At 50.2% G+C, this 18,190-nt stretch overlaps 4 protein-coding genes across 6 annotated transcripts in view; 1 reads left to right on the forward strand and 3 right to left on the reverse strand.

The window, feature by feature from the left end:
- Positions 1-705: 705 nt before the first annotated feature.
- On the reverse strand, positions 706-5,070 carry LOC135826039 (hormone-sensitive lipase-like). The gene is made up of 3 exons (XM_065338672.1): positions 4,682-5,070; positions 3,119-3,275; positions 706-1,054 (listed from the first exon to the last, which is right to left on the reverse strand). The coding sequence occupies exons 1-3, from the start codon at positions 5,068-5,070 to the stop codon at positions 845-847; spliced, it is 756 nt and encodes a 251-aa protein (XP_065194744.1). The 3' UTR covers positions 706-844.
- Positions 5,071-8,287: 3,217 nt separating this feature from the next.
- On the reverse strand, positions 8,288-13,393 carry LOC135825998 (uncharacterized). 2 transcript variants are annotated; one of them, XM_065338633.1, is made up of 2 exons: positions 12,934-13,393; positions 8,288-10,245 (listed from the first exon to the last, which is right to left on the reverse strand). In XM_065338633.1, the coding sequence occupies exon 2, from the start codon at positions 10,133-10,135 to the stop codon at positions 9,182-9,184; it is 954 nt and encodes a 317-aa protein (XP_065194705.1). In that variant the 5' UTR covers positions 10,136-10,245; positions 12,934-13,393; the 3' UTR covers positions 8,288-9,181. The 2 variants fall into 2 exon arrangements, with proteins under 2 accessions (XP_065194705.1, XP_065194704.1); XM_065338632.1 differs by having other exon boundaries at positions 8,288-11,552.
- A 727-nt stretch (positions 13,394-14,120) lies between these two features.
- Positions 14,121-16,968, reverse strand: LOC135826827 (uncharacterized). The gene is made up of 3 exons (XM_065339429.1): positions 16,936-16,968; positions 15,017-15,799; positions 14,121-14,670 (listed from the first exon to the last, which is right to left on the reverse strand). The coding sequence occupies exons 1-3, from the start codon at positions 16,966-16,968 to the stop codon at positions 14,518-14,520; spliced, it is 969 nt and encodes a 322-aa protein (XP_065195501.1). The 3' UTR covers positions 14,121-14,517.
- The window catches only part of LOC135825940 (uncharacterized), a 36,083-nt gene continuing 34,811 nt past the window's right edge, over positions 16,919-18,190 (forward strand). For both annotated transcript variants that reach the window (XM_065338581.1, XM_065338583.1), the window contains exon 1: positions 16,919-17,166. The gene's annotated coding sequence lies outside the window, so the exon portion shown is untranslated. The remainder of the gene's footprint in view (positions 17,167-18,190) is intronic.

The following is an 18,190-nucleotide window of genomic DNA, read 5'->3' on the forward strand; positions in this document are numbered from 1 at the left end:
AACATGTCCAAACCACTTCAACTTGATGCTTGGTAACGAGAGAGCTTGGAAGCTCAGGGCCCTACGCTATGCTTTTTTGCCTTGATGACCGAGACAAAAAAAAGCATAGGGATGTTATAAATTCTTATAAGTTTCTTTTTGTTTTTAGACATATTAAACCTGGGATTCGAACCCGCACTATCGCCCTGCATGCATCCCCCGGTACACTTCGCATACATACTAATTCTTCCAAGTTGCTTCACGTTATGATCTTGTATTTGAAAGCCCTATTGGAATATGCATTGTGGCCAGCCGTTTTTGATTGTACGGTACGGTCGGGATAGGTACGGTCGAGGGTAATACGACACCGTCTACCGCCTTGATGACGGCAAAAAAAGAAAAGGGATGTTATAAATTTTTAAATTCTCCTATTTTTTTCGGGCATTACCTGGGATTCAAACCCGCACTATCGCCCTACATGCATTCCCCCATACACTTCGCATTCATACTCATTCTTCCAAGTTGCTTCACGTTATGATCTTGCGGTTGAAAGCCCTATTTGAATATTGCGGCCAGCTGTGTTTTATGGTACGGTACGGGACAGATACGGGATAGTGCCAGGCGTGACACAAACACACAAACACCAAATTAAAGCTGTGTGGACCCTGGCTAGCGCCAGACGTTACTGAAGTAACGTCTTCTGCATAGCTACGGGAATAAAACTAATTATGGACCTTACTTAAGTATTTTTTTTAAATAGTTCAATACTCGTAAAATGAGTGCCAATGGGCAAATGTCCGGTGCTGCACTGAGAACGCATGAGTGGTGACATCTCGTACTGCAATAGGGACTACTTGTATCACGACTAAACATCTTGGTCGTGTTGCTTGATTGCTGCGTCCATCAACTCAATGCACACGTCGGTGGCTTGCTGCGCCAAGCGGCTGACTGCGTGGAAGTTGAGGAAGCCATGGGATATTCCGTCGAATGGGCGTAGTGTCACATCCTTGCCGAGTGCGTGCAGACGACGCGCCATGACGATGGAATCATCCAAGAGTGGGTCAAATGAACTTGGCTGAAAGGTACAACAGAACGGATGGAGAGAGAGTGTGTGTGAGAGAGAGAGAGTGTGTGTGTGTGTGTGTGTGAGAGAGAGAGAGAGAGAGGGAGAGAGACAGAGAGAGAGAGACAGAGAGAGAGAGAGAGAGACATGCACACACACGCACACACACACACCTGTACTTGTACTTGTTGCTCACTGCCAAAACTGGTCACGTGGGTCTCCCCGGGAGAGGGGAGAGAGACTCTAAAGGAATCTTGGAAAGATGACTCAATTGGTTATTGAACCGCCCAACGGCCGACACCCCCTGAAATCCCCAAAACTCTGGGTGGACTTGAAAACGATCCCACTTATGGGCTCACCACACCTCAGTAAGTGGGTGTGGACAAGGTGCAGAAAAAGGATTGACGGCATCAGGGTATCCGTCCTGGGATCCAACTGCAGTTACCCCTGCCCCCAGTGGAGGTAATACTTGCTACTAGTGCGGGTGGCTAAATCAGGCTGGATCTGATTTAGACATCACTAGCACCATCGATTACACAAGAGTTAATCTAGCCAGAAGCAGTCCATGGTTAACAGGTATGTATACTTCAAATAGAAAGTATATGAACCCTGGAACCAACAAAGGTGGCAAGTACAACATTACACCTTCAAGCAGCCGAGCCCGTTGGCAACATACCCAACACAATCAGGCATAAGTGTACCCACCAACTGAACTAGCTGGCACACACACACACAGAGTAAGAGATGACCCATAGCACGAAGAAATCTATCGGCAAAGAAACATAGCTTTCTTACTTGAACACCCACAAAGGAGCACAATAATGTAGCATTTTGAAATGTTCTTGTACTCAAAGATACCGATAAGAAGTACGGCTGAGCCTCAGGCAACTCTTCCACTGGACAGCAGGGGTCCTTCTCCAATGGAGGTCGCTGTCATGGAAGTTCTATCAGCTCATACTGCACCCTACTCTCTGTGGAAGGGGTGCTAGTAACCCACCTTCCCATTCCTAGCAGGGTCCAGCACATACATGTAGATGATCTATAATTATGTGCTTACCAAGGTGCTCTGTGCACACTTCACATGACTGACTATTAGAGAGAGGTTAAGCTGCACGTTATTTCTGACGTGATGCGCAATATCACGTCAAATTAGGCGTAAACCTCCAAATTTCGACGTGAGCTGCAGGTCACTTGCGTTGTTTTCCAACGCGCGAGCTGAACTTTTGTGTCACGTAAAGCTTAACCTCTCTATTAACACCCCTTCCCAGACACGCAATATGTCTCAGGCACAATCGATTTTCTATGGAACTCACATGGCCAGCTACTCATTACACACAGACTAGCTGCTCCAGACATAGCTACTCATTACACACAGACTGCTCCTTGCATTGATCAGTAAGGCTTCAAAATGCTAACAGTACAGTCAGACCTCGCTTAACCGCACACATCCGTTTTCCACAAAAATATCCGGATAGGCGAGGGAACTGGATAACCGAACACCGGTTACATTGGATGCATCACGTATGCTGTAAATCTGTAGCCAGCTATTTTCTTCCGGGTCGCGAGGGAACCGGATAAGCGAGATCTGACTGTACATCACACCGAGCTACAGGCCAGGGCCTGTCACAACATTGCTGACCTCTGACTCTGTGGCTCCAGCAGATCCTGTGAAGTACGTACATGTGCATGACTGTACTTCAGAATCAGGTTGTTTACATGCTCATCATGTCACATGTAGAGACTACACAGAAGACTCTCTACTCTAGGTCTCCTTTTTGGTGAAACACACTTCCAACATTGCACATGTTGTAAGGTTGCCTAACTTAGTTACATGTACATGACTATTGCATCTAGTCACAATTCACACACCTACGTGTGGTATAGCAGTGCTTGGGTTTTCCGGGGCATCGGAAAGGTTCCTTCTCGAAAGAGTTTTGGACAGGGGTGTATTTGCGGACAGTTCCTGATCAATAGGCCAGTTTGTCAATACGATAAGTACGGAATTAGCACTCCTCAGCTACTGGTATGTGAATGCATAGCTCATACCGTACTGCCATGTGTGCTATAGTGGCTTACCAGCAATGCAACCAATGGTAAGCTGTGCAGCATCTCATCACTGGCCAGCAGTGGAGAGAGGTAGGCCGGCGAAGCATTCAGGATGGTGGCATGACGTTGGTGGATGCCCGACTGCAGCTGTGACAGGTGACCGGTGTTCGGGTGATACTCTGGCGTGCTGGACAGGACAAGAGAAGAACACCATGAACTGGTACTCACAGAGCAATCAGCATTGCGGAGTACATCCACAGCATAGCCTAGCAGTGCGAGCACAGAGAGACTGAGAGAGTGGATTCCGATGACTTTAAGGAGACTATAGCAAGGGCAAAGGCAAGTCACACGGTCCACGTCCACCAAACACCTGCCTCTAGTCACAGAGCTCTCTGTCCTCATCCATCACCAACGTTGCATCAGATAAAGAAAGCAGGACAAAGGAAGCGACGCAGTTTTGTTTCAATTCCAGGTGATGAAAATCAAAGCTCGAGGTGATGAAAATCAAAGCTTGAGGTGATGTGCACACAGCTACCCAGAAAGTGACAAAACCATACAATGCTGCTCAATGAAATCCGGTTGTGCACAGCATACACAGCTACCCAGAAAGTGACAAAATCACAGCTAACCAGAAAGTGACAAAGTCACAGCAAAGCACTTTAAAGTACAGTGCTGCTCAATGAAATCCGGTCGCGTGAGTCAAGTTTGCGCCTTGCACCATTTCGCAGCCCAATGTTCGCAGGTCTAGGGCAACGCCCAGCACGTACGTGAGTGACTCGACTGGATTTCATTGAGCAGCACTGTAGGTTCTTTCACATTGCATAAGCACAAGCCATGAAGTGTGAAAGTTGATTGTCGATGTGCTAAGAACGTGACTTGGTGTAGTTTCACCGTAGTACACGTGGACACACACACACACGCACGCAGAGGGAGACTGCAGCCTACAGCCAATTCCGTCCCATATTGTGCGAACAGCTCTCACATTGGGTGCACTGAGCAACCTCCCAGAGAAGGTGCCTACGTTGGCGTGGACAAAGTAATGTAACGCCTATCATTGTCACTACGTCGCATACAGTCAAACTTCAGTAGAACGTTTGAGGGAGTAGTAAAACACTGGTATTTACGTACTCCCTGAGCGTACCTCTATGTTGTAGGGGACATCCACCTCAGTGATTCACAGGTGAGGTACTTCACACCTGAGGTCTGGGAAAGGATACGCAGGGTCGTCGAAACAGCACTCCACACCCGATGAAAGGAGAAAAGGGTGTTAGACCCTGGGTATTTAATGTTGAAGTTTAACTTTTATTTCATGCCACCTTGCTTGTCACACACCAATATCGCAACCACGTTAGCTATAATTTTAAAAGTTACTGTCTCCACGCCGACTGTTCACATTACAAGGTAAGGGTATATATTATTGTGAAATGGGCAATCCTATTTGCACCGAAGGAATTTTTACTGGAGTGACAGTCTATGCACCTCTTATCAGCTGTCACTATCCAAAGATGCCAACGTTTGCCAATTCTAATTTGCTAATCCCAGGAATGCACTATACAGTGAAATTTCCAAGGAAAAGAAGAACTGGTATCTCACCTGCCACTCCCCCGGTACGCATTCAAACATGCCCGCAGCGTTCCAATGGGTAACAGCGGATCCATTACGCTTAGGCAGCGTGCCGGTGACAGATCCAGTGAGATTTTCAGAGCAGGGTACGCGCCCAGCACCAGACATGGCTTCCGAAGCTGGTACTGCGCAGCGAGGAATGCCACTCCGAAGACAAAGTTACCTCCGGCCGAGTCGCCGGCCAGGATGACTTTCTCGGCAGTGGTGCCCAGGCTGGTGGCGTTCCTCAGCACCCAGGCGTACGCGTAGAAACAGTCGTTGACGGCACGTGGGTACGGGTGCTCGGGGGCCGTCATGTAGTCAACGGACACCACGGGAACGTTGAGCTGGTTGGCCCAGTGGCTTAGATAGCTCTGCATGAACAATACACCACAAGGAAGACACATGCATAGGGTATTATAGCAATAAAAACTGCTTTATGGCAGTTTTCTAAAACAGTTATTGTGTTCTAGTCCATGGACCCCGTCTAAAAAGTAAGAAATTAACGAAATGTGATAGCTGAAAATTAAAATTTCACACAAAACCTCACAATAATCACAACACTTGAAATGCTGCTTTCAACACTAAACTTGTACTGCACCAACAATTAGCAACATGCATGCATAGGAAAGAGGATCACGAGGGGAAAAGGTCTTCTGCATGTAGCTTTTCATTCTGTGTGTGATTATTGTGAGGTTTTGTGTGAAATTTTAATTTTCAGCTATCACATTTCGTTAATTTCTTACTTTTTAGACGGGGTCCATGGACTAGAACACAATAACTGTTTTAGAAAACTGCCATAAAGCAGTTTTTATTGCTATAATTTCTTTTTGTTTTTTCTGTCCCCAATCAATGGAATGCCCTACATCTGACATGTATATCAAGAGTCCATAACCCGGGTTATGGACTCTTGCTTGTGAATATGTAAATGATGGCCTTCACATCATATCAATACCATATTATACGCATTGATGTGCAAGCCTTTTCTTGCAGAAAATGGCACTAGCATAATGCATGTTCTTCTGCAGGGAAACATGTGAGCAGTGGTGGTGATACTTTTTTTATACGGAGGTCATTCTGTGCATGTTGCTGTTGCAGAATTTCATGACTGTCATACAATTGTCTTGCCTTTCAGATATTTCAGATTTCTCCACCCTCAATCAGATTTATTTGAGAAATGTAGCCATGCGCCAGGTGCGTGTCGCAGATGTTTTTGTCGATTCTGTGTTTATAATGGTTTATAGTCATGGGTTATCGTGATAAGGTCATCCAGCATCATATTGAAACTGAAATCGTAATCCTGTTGATGTCGATACAACTTTTGGAAGTAGTTCAATGACTTCAAACTGTTAGTCCACGATTGTCTAAAACAACACAGCAAAGGAGGAACAATAAACATGTATTAAAATGTAAAAAGAATACATTGCTGAGTCCGACACCTCGTTCCAACAACTACACTGATCCTGAGGATAAAAGGGGCAAGGCTATGGTTGGAGGTACTGAGAGATGAACAAGGCACTCCACAATAATAAAATCTTACACATCTTTTGGTGAGTATGAATGATATCCAGTCGAACCTCTTTAGGACGAACACCAAGGGACCGATGGTATTTATTCTGTGAGCTTAACCTATTTTATAACCAGAGAATACAATTATCTCCAATAGACATACGAATAGATTTCTTCTACAGCGAAAGATTCTAAGCCACACCGACTCATTGACTCGTCTCGTATGAAACAATTGAGTCACTAGAGAGGTTCTGCAAAACGAAAATGCGTACAAACTTTCGCTCTACATCATGAAGTGCGAATCTTCGCACCTTTGGACGCGAAACTTGCAGGGAACGCGAAATGAACTGTCGTAGGAAATTTCGTGAGATCGGGTCATAGCGTACGTGCACTTGGCCCGCGCAAACTACGAAAATGTGCAGAACGCAAAGTTCGTGCAAAAATTCGCACACACTTTCGCAAGGACTGTCGCGAAACTTCGTTTGAATTTTCGTTTTGCAGAACCTCTCTACTGAACCTTTCTTTAGCAACATGACGGCAACTGAAACAGCAACAGAGAAAGTACGATACATGTACTCCACATTCTTACTGGTACTACAAACAGATTGCAGATCGTAATTCTTGCTTTGGCGGCACGAAACTTTATTTGGGGCAGTGCAATCTCGGCGGTACTCACAAATCAAACAGCCCAGACTTGAGTAAACAAATCCAATCATACAAGTACGAGATTTTCACGAGACGAGACTGCACCCATTGGCTTGTTTCGTATGAAACAAACAAGTTACTGAACCTCTCCACAATAGAGATTTCCCCTGATATGCGAATTTATTTTGCAAACTCGGTCAATTGGTACTTGAACCTTTCCCTCCAGATTGGGAACTGCCAACAATAGTATGCCACTGACCAGTGCCTTACTTGTAACGTACCAATGTACAATGAATATGAGTATTTCGACAACACATCTAACATAAGCCTTACCGTCAAGAAGTTGAACTCGCGTTCTTCGCACACTGTAGACAAGGGCAAAGAGATAAAAATGGATCTAAATCCGAATAAAATCAGCACACGTTTCCGTAAATGAAAGGTGAACATAAGCAAATGAATCGAAGGAAACCGGTCAACTAGAGATCACCTGTCATCGAGTATTCCGTAAAAGGAGGCCTCGCAGCTCGGCAGCAGAAAAGCAAAATTTAGAAAAGAGATCCTGTCAACTTTTCCATTATTTATTGGATTCCGCCCCAAAATCAGCACACTTTTCCTGAATGAAAGAGTCAACACAAGCAAATGAATCAAAAGCAACTGGTCAACTCACCTGTGTGTGAGTAATATTCCGCGAAAGGAGGTCTCAGCAGCGCCGAAACGAAACAAGCCAGGCCATGAGACGAAATATCCGAAACAGCTCATGCAAGAAGCAGTTCCAAAGAAGGAAGTTCCTCGCGCATGCACATCCGAACACGGATCCGCGGACTGCATGCACTGAACACAATGTCTGCCGTGCACGCGCCCAGCACACGGCTACCACGCGTTGGTAGATCTAATACCGAGCACCTTACGTAGAGACTTACGTAGCCTAAGTGAAATACCGAGCACCTTACGTAGAAACTTACGTAGCATAGCGATGTCGTTTTTTCTGCCATGTGAACACAATAATAGAAAAGCTGACAGGATCGCTTTTCTAAATACTAATATTATGTACAGTGATGCTCAATGAAATCCGGTCACGTGAGTCAAGTTTGCGCCTTGCACCATTTCGCAGCCCAGTGTTCGCAGGTCTAGGGCTGCGCAACGCCCGGCACGTACTTGAGTGACGCGACTGTATGTCATGGAGCAGTACTGTACTATTGTATATGGGGCCAAATGAAAACCTGGTGCACATCCGTGTTACACAAATGATCCAGTATCTTTTTATTCCCGTAGCTATGCAGAAGACGTTACTTCAGTAACGTCTGGCGCTAGCCAGGGTCCACACAGCTTTAATTTGGTGTTTGTTTGTGTGTTTGTTTGTTTGTGTCACGCCTGGCGCTATCCTGTATCTATCCCGTACTGTACCGTACCAGCAAAGACAGCTGGCCACAATATTTTTGTTAACCCTCATGCCACACAAGAGAGACGAGCCTGTGGGGTGTCGCAAGCGTTTATTCCAGCATGAATAATCATGAGCCTGTGATCGGTAATCAAGTATGACGTACATGTACTCAGTATGAGGTCATGATTATAAATGATGTACGCATATCACGCATCAGAGAGGCAAGGACAGCAGAAGCGACCCGCGGGGTCGTGCGCCGTCGGAACGGCTACGTGTACTACTAGGTTGCTATGGCAGCGGAACACTAAATCTTAGTACACATGAATAGTTCAATGGTGCCGATGTGCGTGCACTATGCGGCGCCCATCGGCAGCACCCGTGCCTCCTGCCTTTTAAACGGTGCGGGAGGGTGGGAAACAATTTCTGCGGCGGGCAGGCACAACAAACAACTGGTGAATGTCTTTACGTGTTCCTGCCTTGCGAGGGTGGCCTTGGGTGAGCTTGCACCCAAGGCGGATAGGTGGCTTATACGGCATGCCGTACGCGCATCGCGGTTGCGAATGCTTGCGTGGGGCCCCGCGCGGGAGCCCGGCAGTGCGTACGACTTTAGCGGAGCTCGTATGAGACTTAGCCGGTTTTGGCGTGTCTGCGGACGGCATCTCCATGCGGGAGATGCGGCTCTGTGACATGTAGGTTAACTACGGTTTGCGCAACGCAAACCAACATTTAACCCTCATGCCACACAAGAGAGACGAGCCTGTGGGGTGTCGCAAGCGTTTATTCCAGCATGAATAATCATGAGCCTGTGATCGGTAATCAAGTATGACGTACATGTACTCAGTATGAGGTCATGATTATAAATGATGTACGCATATCACGCATCAGAGAGGCAAGGACAGCAGAAGCGACCCGCGGGGTCGTGCGCCGTCGGAACGGCTACGTGTACTACTAGGTTGCTATGGCAGCGGAACACTAAATCTTAGTACACATGAATAGTTCAATGGTGCCGATGTGCGTGCACTATGCGGCGCCCATCGGCAGCACCCGTGCCTCCAATAAAGGTACCGAGTGGCTTGCGACATGCAGGCTCTAGTAGTGCTGTGGCATGCCTGCGGGCCTGCGAATGTACGTACGATGGACCAGCGGCCTGCAGCCGTCAGGGCATACTCTGGGGCGCCTCGATCTGCCGTGTGTGTGGCTCCCCCGGCGCGTAAGGAATGGCCGCTGATGCTTGGACAGCATTTGTGTAGGACAGCATTGATGTCGTTCGGCGTGAGATGGCGAGCATCCTGAAACTTGAAGAGGGGTTGCTTGTCATTGCTCCATTTGCTGGACCGAACGTCAGCCTGCAGGGCTCGGACGGGACATAGTGCGGGGTCAGCGTAGCGGTGCAGCGCTACTTCGCCGCCTGCTGTTAATTGAGGCGTCTTTGTCCTCTGGAGCTGCAGAGAGGCCTCCTGCTGGGCTAGTTGGAGGTGTTCGCGCCTCAGCGTCTTGAAGCCGCCGAGACCGTGTGGTGACAGCGACGTGTACTCACTCACACGCAGCAGGCCGTGGAAGGCTGTCGTCAGAGCAGCCCATAGCCTTAGTCTGTCTGCCGGGGAGTACAAGGACAGATCCAAGAACTGGCGGAGAGCCTTCAGCTGGTGGACGGTGATCGCTTGGCGCTGAGGGCGTGCTGATGGATGCCTGGGGAGCGACGCTCTCTCCCTCTCTAAGCCCTTGAGCAGGGCTGTGATGCGGCTTGAGGATGTAACCCCGACCGGGCCTCCCATGCGGAGGAGGTGGTATTTGACCGCGACCAGGTAGACTCTCAGAGTGCTGGCACTGACTGAGTGAGATATTGCGGCAGCGAACAGCATGACGTCGTTCTGATCTGGGTGATGTGCGTCGCGGCGCATGCGACCCATGAACTCCAGGAATGCACGCCAGCCTGGGGCGTACGTGCGCTGTGTGCCAGTGGCTACCGAGTTGGCAATCAGGTGCTCTGCTCGCGCTGAGAGAGCGGCGGCTAGCGAGCCTAGGAGGACACAGGCACAAGCGCATGCAACACAAATGCACACACGTGCACATTCCCTAAACAGGCAGCATGGCACGGCGGCCAAGCTGCGGTGTATGCATGCTGCGCCGAGTCGCCGAACGGCGGCCCGCTTCCCGGAACACACTGGCCCGGCGGCGTGGCTGCGGATTGTAAGCAGGGGACCCGTGGGTTATGCTAGTGGGAGATCTCCCCCCTGACCTCGGCGGGGCGTTCCTGCACTGGTTTGGCCGAGGTTCTCCCCCTCCTCCCCAGCCCCGCGGGCTGGGAGCCTCTGCTATTGGCCTAATCCATAGATACTTAGCCTTGCGGGTGGAGGCATGGAGTGGCACGTAAGCGTTGGCTTGCGTAGCCGTGGCTTGCGGCGGTAAGCGGTCCTCCGGCGGGAGGTGGACATCCGGAGGGATGTTATGCAAGCGGGGCTGGCGACCCTGGACAGACACACAGAACAATAGACAGCGGGCGGCGAAGCCTTGGCTCGGCGGAGCCGTAGCTTGCAGCGGTAGTGTCTGTAAGCGATTCTCCAGCGGGAGGCGGACGTCTGGCGGGATGTTATGCGAGCGGGGCTAGCGACCCTGGATAGACACACAGAACAATAGAGAGCGGGCGGCGAAGCCTTGGCTCGGCGGAGCCGTAGCTTGCAGCGGTAGTGTCTGTAAGTGATCCTCCGGAAGGAGGTGGATATCCGGCGGGATGTTATGCGAGTGGGCTGGCGACCCTGGACAGACACACAGAACAATAGACAGCGGGCGGCGAAGCATTGGCTCGGTGGAGCCGTAGCTTGCAGCGGTAGTGTCTGTAAGCGATTCTCCAGCGGGAGGTGGACATCCGGCGGGATGTTATGCGAGCCGGGCTAGCGACCCTGGATAGACACACAGAACAACAGACAGCGGGCGGCGAAGCCTTGGCTCGGCGGAGCCGTAGCTTGCAGTGGTAGTGTCTGTAAGCGATCCTCCGGCGGGAGGTGGACATCCGGCGGGATGTTATGCGAGTGGGGCTAGCAACTCTGGATAGACACACAGAACAATAGACAGCGGGCGGCGAAGCGTTGGCTCGCGGAGCCGTTGCTTGCGCGGTGGTGTCTGCAGGCGATCCTCCGGCGGGAGGTGGACATCCGACGGGATGTTATGCGAGTGGGGCTAGCGACTCTGGATAGACACACAGAACAATAGACAGCGGGCGGCGAAGCGTTGGCTCGCGGAGCCGTTGCTTGCGGCGGTGGTGTCTGCAGGCGATCCTCCAGCGGGAGGTGGACATCCGGCGGGATGTTATGCGTGCGGCTTGCGAGCCTGGATATACAGAGCACAAGACAGCGAGCAGGTCAGGCTCGCGGAGCCGTGCCCCTAGTATACGGGCAAACATACAACCTGCTAGGTAGGCTTAACGCCCTCTACAATTTGCCTCGGTAGCACGGCAACGCGGTGCCTGGCCCTTATTTTGTTTGCGCCATACGAGCCACGTGTGTCGCGTACATATGGAGCGCCCCCGAGTACAGCGGTCGCCGGTTCGGGGCCTGCGGGGTGTCGGCCACCATTCCTCCCAAAAAAGGGGTGTTCTAAGGGGCCGGATAAGCCCGGTAAGCCCACAGAGTGGTAAGATAGACCATGAAGGGTTGCCCCGGCAGGGCATGGATAATCATTGACAGCGGAAACTGTAGGTGGGGGCTTGAATTGGCGGCTGGAGCACTTGGCCAACTGCAGACGGATGCGACTATCCGTTGTCGGATTGGGCACTTGCGAGTGATGATGGGGCAGTCTCCGCGTCGGAACAAGACGGTGGAAGCGCTGGAACTGGCCCGGGAGAGTGCGTCTGGGATGCTGTTGTCGACGCCGGCGACGTGACGGACGAGCAGGCAGAAGTTGTGGCGAGCGGCGAGTTGCATGGTGCTGCATATCAGGGCCATGACCCCGGCGTGTCGGCACGTGCCAGACTCCCAGGCAGTGCACCCTGCTGAATTATCGCAGTGCAAGAGGTCCAGTCCTGCGCACATGGTCTGCTATCATGTCGATCGTAATTAGAGAGAAATGGTAGGCCTGCTTGTCAATGAACGACTTGACGCTGTTCCCCTCGGGGGCGGACAGGTGCATGATGAGCCGGTGGCTGCCCGACTTCTTGGGGACCACACCTACGCCAGGGGTGCGCAGATGGACGAGTGGCGACGCGTTGAAGGGGCCAGCGGTGTGGCCGCGACTGCATTCCGTGGCCAGGTCCTGGTCGACGACCTCGGGGTGTGCTGCCACTGAAGACAAGTTCGGGCTGCGTACGGACACATCACGGGGTCCAGTGAACCCGATACAACAGCCGGCACGTAAATTGCTAATTAGAGAATGAACAAATGCAGGATTTGGGTGCGCCAGCAATTCAGTGTGTAATGCCTCAATATTGATAGGGGTGTTGGGGTGTAATGCAGCAATGTTCATAGGGTGTTAGGGGGCGGGTGAATGCAAGAAAATAGTGCCGGGGCTGATTGCTGTTCGCTCTTATTTCTTGGCTGGACAGGCTGACACGGCGTGCGAGCCTGAGCAGAAGAGGGAGCAGGGAGCGGGAGCAGTATTGCCAGATCTATGTACTCGATTCGTCTTATCCGATCGACTGTCTCCAACGAGACGTGCGAAATACAGGAGGGGTCACCCATGTGCGTATAGTGCGTGAATTCATCAGCACACATACCGTCCTCTTGCTCCGTGGCGTTCTCCGGTGCGTTGCCGCTGAGCCTCGCGGGCTGCTGCCACGATCTGCTGGATAGACTCCCTTTGTGCCTGCGAGAAAGCCATGGTGGGTGTAAGACTATCGCTGAGAACGGAAGCTTAGAGGAGACAATTTCAAACAATTTCTGCGGCGGGCAGGCACAACAAACAACTGGTGAATGTCTTTACGTGTTCCTGCCTTGCGAGGGTGGCCTTGGGTGAGCTTGCACCCAAGGCGGATAGGTGGCTTATACGGCATGCCGTACGCGCATCGCGGTTGCGAATGCTTGCGTGGGGCCCCGCGCGGGAGCCCGGCAGTGCGTACGACTTTAGCGGAGCTCGTATGAGACTTAGCCGGTTTTGGCGTGTCTGCGGACGGCATCTCCATGCGGGAGATGCGGCTCTGTGACATGTAGGTTAACTACGGTTTGCGCAACGCAAACCAACATTTTGTTTCTGCCATCGACATGCCTGGCGCTATCCCGTACCTGTCCCGTACCATCAAGAGTACGGTACCATCAAGAGAATGAGTATATGCGAAGTGTATGGGGGGAATGCATTCAGTGCAGTAACATTAAATTTTGTGTGGATTTGTGTGCGAGGCCGAGATCCCACTAGCAGGCTGGCTGGGCCGCCTGTCGACCAGCCCGGAAATCGCATGTAGGCCGATAGCATAATAACAAGAGTACATAACCCCCCAGAGTGTGCAACGCCTGATCCAGCTCTGCATAGGGTCTTGGTCGAGCGGAATCGGATCTTTGCGTCATAATACCGTACACATCCGAGGGGAACCCGGGAAGTCGCGGGTACTCTTGGATCAAAAACAATGGTGCCCTGCCTCGAGACCGGCCTTGCGCTGGTGTGAAGTGTACGCATGACATCAGAAGATCCGATTCCGCTCGACCAAGACCCTACACAGAGCTGGATCGGCGTTGCACACTTTGGGGGGTTATGTAATAATTATAACGTATATACAGCCACTCAATCTGCGGACAGCATGCTGTTTCGTTCTTTTTGAACTCATCAGCGCAGCACAGAGAAAATGAGGCCGAACCCGATAGCAATGAAAATAAAAATTTCCAATCAGGCCCGAACGTACCTTGCCAGAGTGCTCAAACTGACAAGTCAGTCATGTATATGTATAGCAGGGAGTGATATTATGTAAACGACTCCCTGCTGCATGGGGAGATTTTCTGGAAAGAAATACGAAGTAGGGAGACGAGTAAATGCAATCAGAATGGATGTTAGTTGCCGTCAGTATAATAATAATAAGAAGAAGAAGAACGCCCGTGATCGGCAGAGTCAGCGCCGGTCCCAGGAAACGTCAGGACAGACATCCCGTCGACTCCAGAACGCCCGTCATCGGCAGAGTCAGCGCCGGTCCCATAGCTATGCAGAAGACGTTACTTGTACTTCAGTATCTCATTGAAACGTTTTTGCAAAACAATGATGTAGCTAATCAAAGGAAAAAGCATTTCCATCAGCTCTAACAACATGCACGATGAGCTAGGCAACAAAGCATAGCGCAGGGCCCTGAGCTTCCAAGCTCTCTCGAAGTTTTTATTGGCTACGGCAGCGGAGAAATGGATGGAGCATGGTGGCAGCAAAGCACACCCATTTGTTTCCAATGACCTAGCACATGTGACTGTGACGTTTGCGCCAGAAACCCTCCACCATGGAAGTGAATGATGACTGCCTTAGAAGGCTCAGAGCTGGCACTCTGCAGCAAAAAGAGAGTGTTGAGCATGGTACAGAACAAATCGTCAACGTCAACCGCACATGGCATGCTAAAACCTTTGTTTGTTTGTTTTGAAACTCGGATGTTTTTTTCTTCTTTTTTTCTCTACAAAATCCACATTATCTCCAGACACTGGGGTGAATAATGGAGTGTGCATGTGGTGGTGGGGCCCATTAAGCTCAGCCGACCAGAGGTCTCGGCTTTATAGCTCCATGGACGCACCAAAGGGGGATCGGGTAGGAGTATCCAAAAGACCACGGACAGCTATTGTACTCTACGGTCGCAGAGCACACATACAAATGTCACCTTACTTCTCACAGTGACTTACATGAAGGCCGAGGCACCGTCCATAGAAGCTTCTCCGCTCCATACTCTCAGCAGTGTCCAGAAAGTCGTCCGGAAACTGAGTATGATCAACGATCAGGTCGCCAGTCTTGTCCACTTGCACGACAGCGTAGATGACTTTAAAAAGCTGCGCGTGATCCCTGAGCAGCTCTGAATGTTCTTCAAGTGCTGACACAGCCTGTGCGAAATCTCTCTTAGTATTCGATGACGTAAGCAGTGACTTGATGATGTCATCAAGCGCCAATGTACACGTGGAGAATATGGATACACTAGATCGCAGTCCGTTGCTGGCTACACCCGGGTAAGCATTGTAACGGGAACATTGCTGCAGCAAGTAAGGGATGGTGCTGAGCAACGACCCGATCGCAGCGCACAGCATATGACAAGCGGAAGCCAATGGGGACCTCTGCTCCGGGCTCAGTGCTCCGCCACCGTTGCTGCGCTGTTCCTGCTGGAGACGCTGCACTTGCGCTAGCAGCCCTTGCAACGCTGCGGTTGTGACACGCGGTGGAGCGGAATAGTGACGCGCTGCACTGCGTGACGCGGGGCATTGCCAGTGATGGTGTGTCACCAGCGACGCAGTGTACTCGCCACGACCTGTGTCCGCTACACTCACCAAGTTCCTGGTACTGACAACAGCTACTGAGCAGGGAGCACCGGTATGCTGTTTCACCACACGGTGCAGCTGGGCAATACGCCGAACTGATACAGCGGGAGCGAGAAAGCAGCCGCTGTGAAGCAACGACAGGTCGAGTGGCGTTACGTGCTACTGTTGATGCCGCCATAACAACAAGCTAGGCAATAAGAGTCCCTTGCCAGGGCAGGCAGTCCAATTGGTTTCAAAGGTCAGGCAAAATCACAAGTCCTGCGGAGCACGTACACGAACACATGTTCAAAGCGCATGCAAGGCAATTGCAAGCGCATACACACACAAAACAGTTGTGCACGGCACATTCAAAGTACACACTGCTCACACATGAAGACACATAAGCACATATGCGCACGCACGCGCACACACACACCGACACACAAGCAAACAGAGAGACAGACACACACACAGATGAGACCCTGACCAAACACATGTACTAGTAAAAGACCGCATGCACAATGTCAATGTGATGCACACCTCCAAGACGGAATGGGCGCTTTCAACAGTACACATACTACTTCTGGTGCTTTGAAGATCCAGAAAACCCCAGTGTAACACCGGCTTTAGCCTACAGGTTTGTACACACTGTGGGTGACATTGCCTACAAGTAGATCATCACATCTAGTACGATTGTTCTTCCACTTCAAGAATCGTCCCTTCGTTTCACAGCACAGAATAGCTGTCTCTCAGCTGGTAATCAGCAGGGACATTCTCTACTTGCGAAGACTGAGTGATTGCCAGCACTCGCCCTTTCCTTCCACAAGCGATGTATAGAATAATAATATCACTGTTCGAGTATTTTTCTTTCAAATCTGAGACCATTGACAGGATCGGAAGGAGAGCTCTACTGCAAGCCAGAAGTCAGGCTGTCGTGAAAAGTAACGAATTCAAACCGCTCCTCAACAAAATCATTACAGTTAGCAAAGAAGCTAGTTCCAACCAATCCAAGTAGAGTGACTTTCAGGAACTATTATTAATCCAACGTCTTGTTCATTCAAAGACAGTGCTTTTTTCGCTTCTGCACTGTCTTTGAGTTACGAGATGTATGCGCTCAGCCGCTCACCTGGGTCACGGCGAAGTGTCGTCGCTCTCCCTGCTCTCCGGATATATCTCCGCACTTCCGCAGCCTACACAACGCTTTGCGCTGGTGGCTGTCGCGTGCGCGCACTCCTGGTTGCCACGGTGCAAAAACTGCCGCCCTCCTAGACCAGCGTCCCTTTAGTCCTTCGCGTTGTTGAACAGTGCCTACCTACCTTTGTTAGTCGTGCATTATCCTTTCCAGTCATTGTTACTCGTTCTCTCAACTACTAATCAGTCTGTAGTGGCTACAACGCTCTCTCAGTGAATAACAAGTTCAGCACAACGTTCTCTCAGTGAGTAACAAGTTCAGCACAACGCTCTCCTTCTCTAAACGACCTACTTACTCCAGTCAGCCTACACCGCCAACGTTTGAGGAAGATTTCACCGAACGGACAACTCACTCAGTAAGTAAAAATACAATCATGCGCTATAGGTCTATTTGAAATCCCCCTACAGCAATAGTATCACTGATATAGCACACTGTGATGATGCCTACTCCAGTCCAGAGGTAGAAATCCGCCATGTACTGCACTGACTGACCTGGTTCAGTGGTTGACATAAATCATAATGGATGTATTTCAAAAACGGCTCACGTTAGCGACTGGATCATTCGTTTCACTCCCCTGACCCTGTCCTCGCACCGAGTGCTACATCTTATCGGTCTAGTTAGGGGAACTCCACGAAAAAATGAAAATTTGATAGCCTGTAGAGTTTCGGGCGCTGAGTCGAATGGTCTTGGTCCGAAGTCTCTACGAGAAAGCGTTCTTGAGATATTTCAATTTTAGCCACGCCCCATACCAATGTATGTGTGACGTCATTGTGGCAATGTGCGAAAATACTTGGATTTTGAATCTCACTTTCTTCAGGACGAAACAGTCCGTGCGCCAAGTTCAAAAAAGTCGTCTAAAAGTTGCACTTTTATTTGCAACCGCGGGAAATTTGAAGACGAATTTAGTGACATACCGAATTATTCTCAATTTTCGACTATTGGTTACCTCGAGAATACAGGCTTATCCTCCTATATCGATTGCTTTTGCGCCGTTATGGTGTTATAAGGGTGAGCGATGAGCACATTTTTCGAAAGTGCACCTCGATATTCGACATCTCAAGTCGTTGCGGTGCCTTTTTGTTTCTCTTCTCAATTTCCCATTTCGTAAATACGTCGCAGGAGATTGTGGGCCGTCTTATTTTGCAAGGCTCTATCTCTGATAAAACTACGCGAATGGGCGGACAGATGGTGTTGCTATAGGCCAGGAAGAAACAACGAGTGTCCGCACTGTGACCAAGTCCAAATGGGCCGCCAAAGCCAGGGCTCGAAACTGCATCCTGACAGGCAATGCGGACCATGTGTAGCCTGCCAAGATGTTCCCCTTGATGGCAGATATGCCCACCCCGATACCACGCAATGCTGGGAATATGCACATCACC

This window comes from Sycon ciliatum, chromosome 10 (assembly GCF_964019385.1).
Source record: "Sycon ciliatum chromosome 10, ocSycCili1.1, whole genome shotgun sequence".
NCBI classification, from domain to species: Eukaryota; Metazoa; Porifera; class Calcarea; order Leucosolenida; family Sycettidae; genus Sycon; species Sycon ciliatum.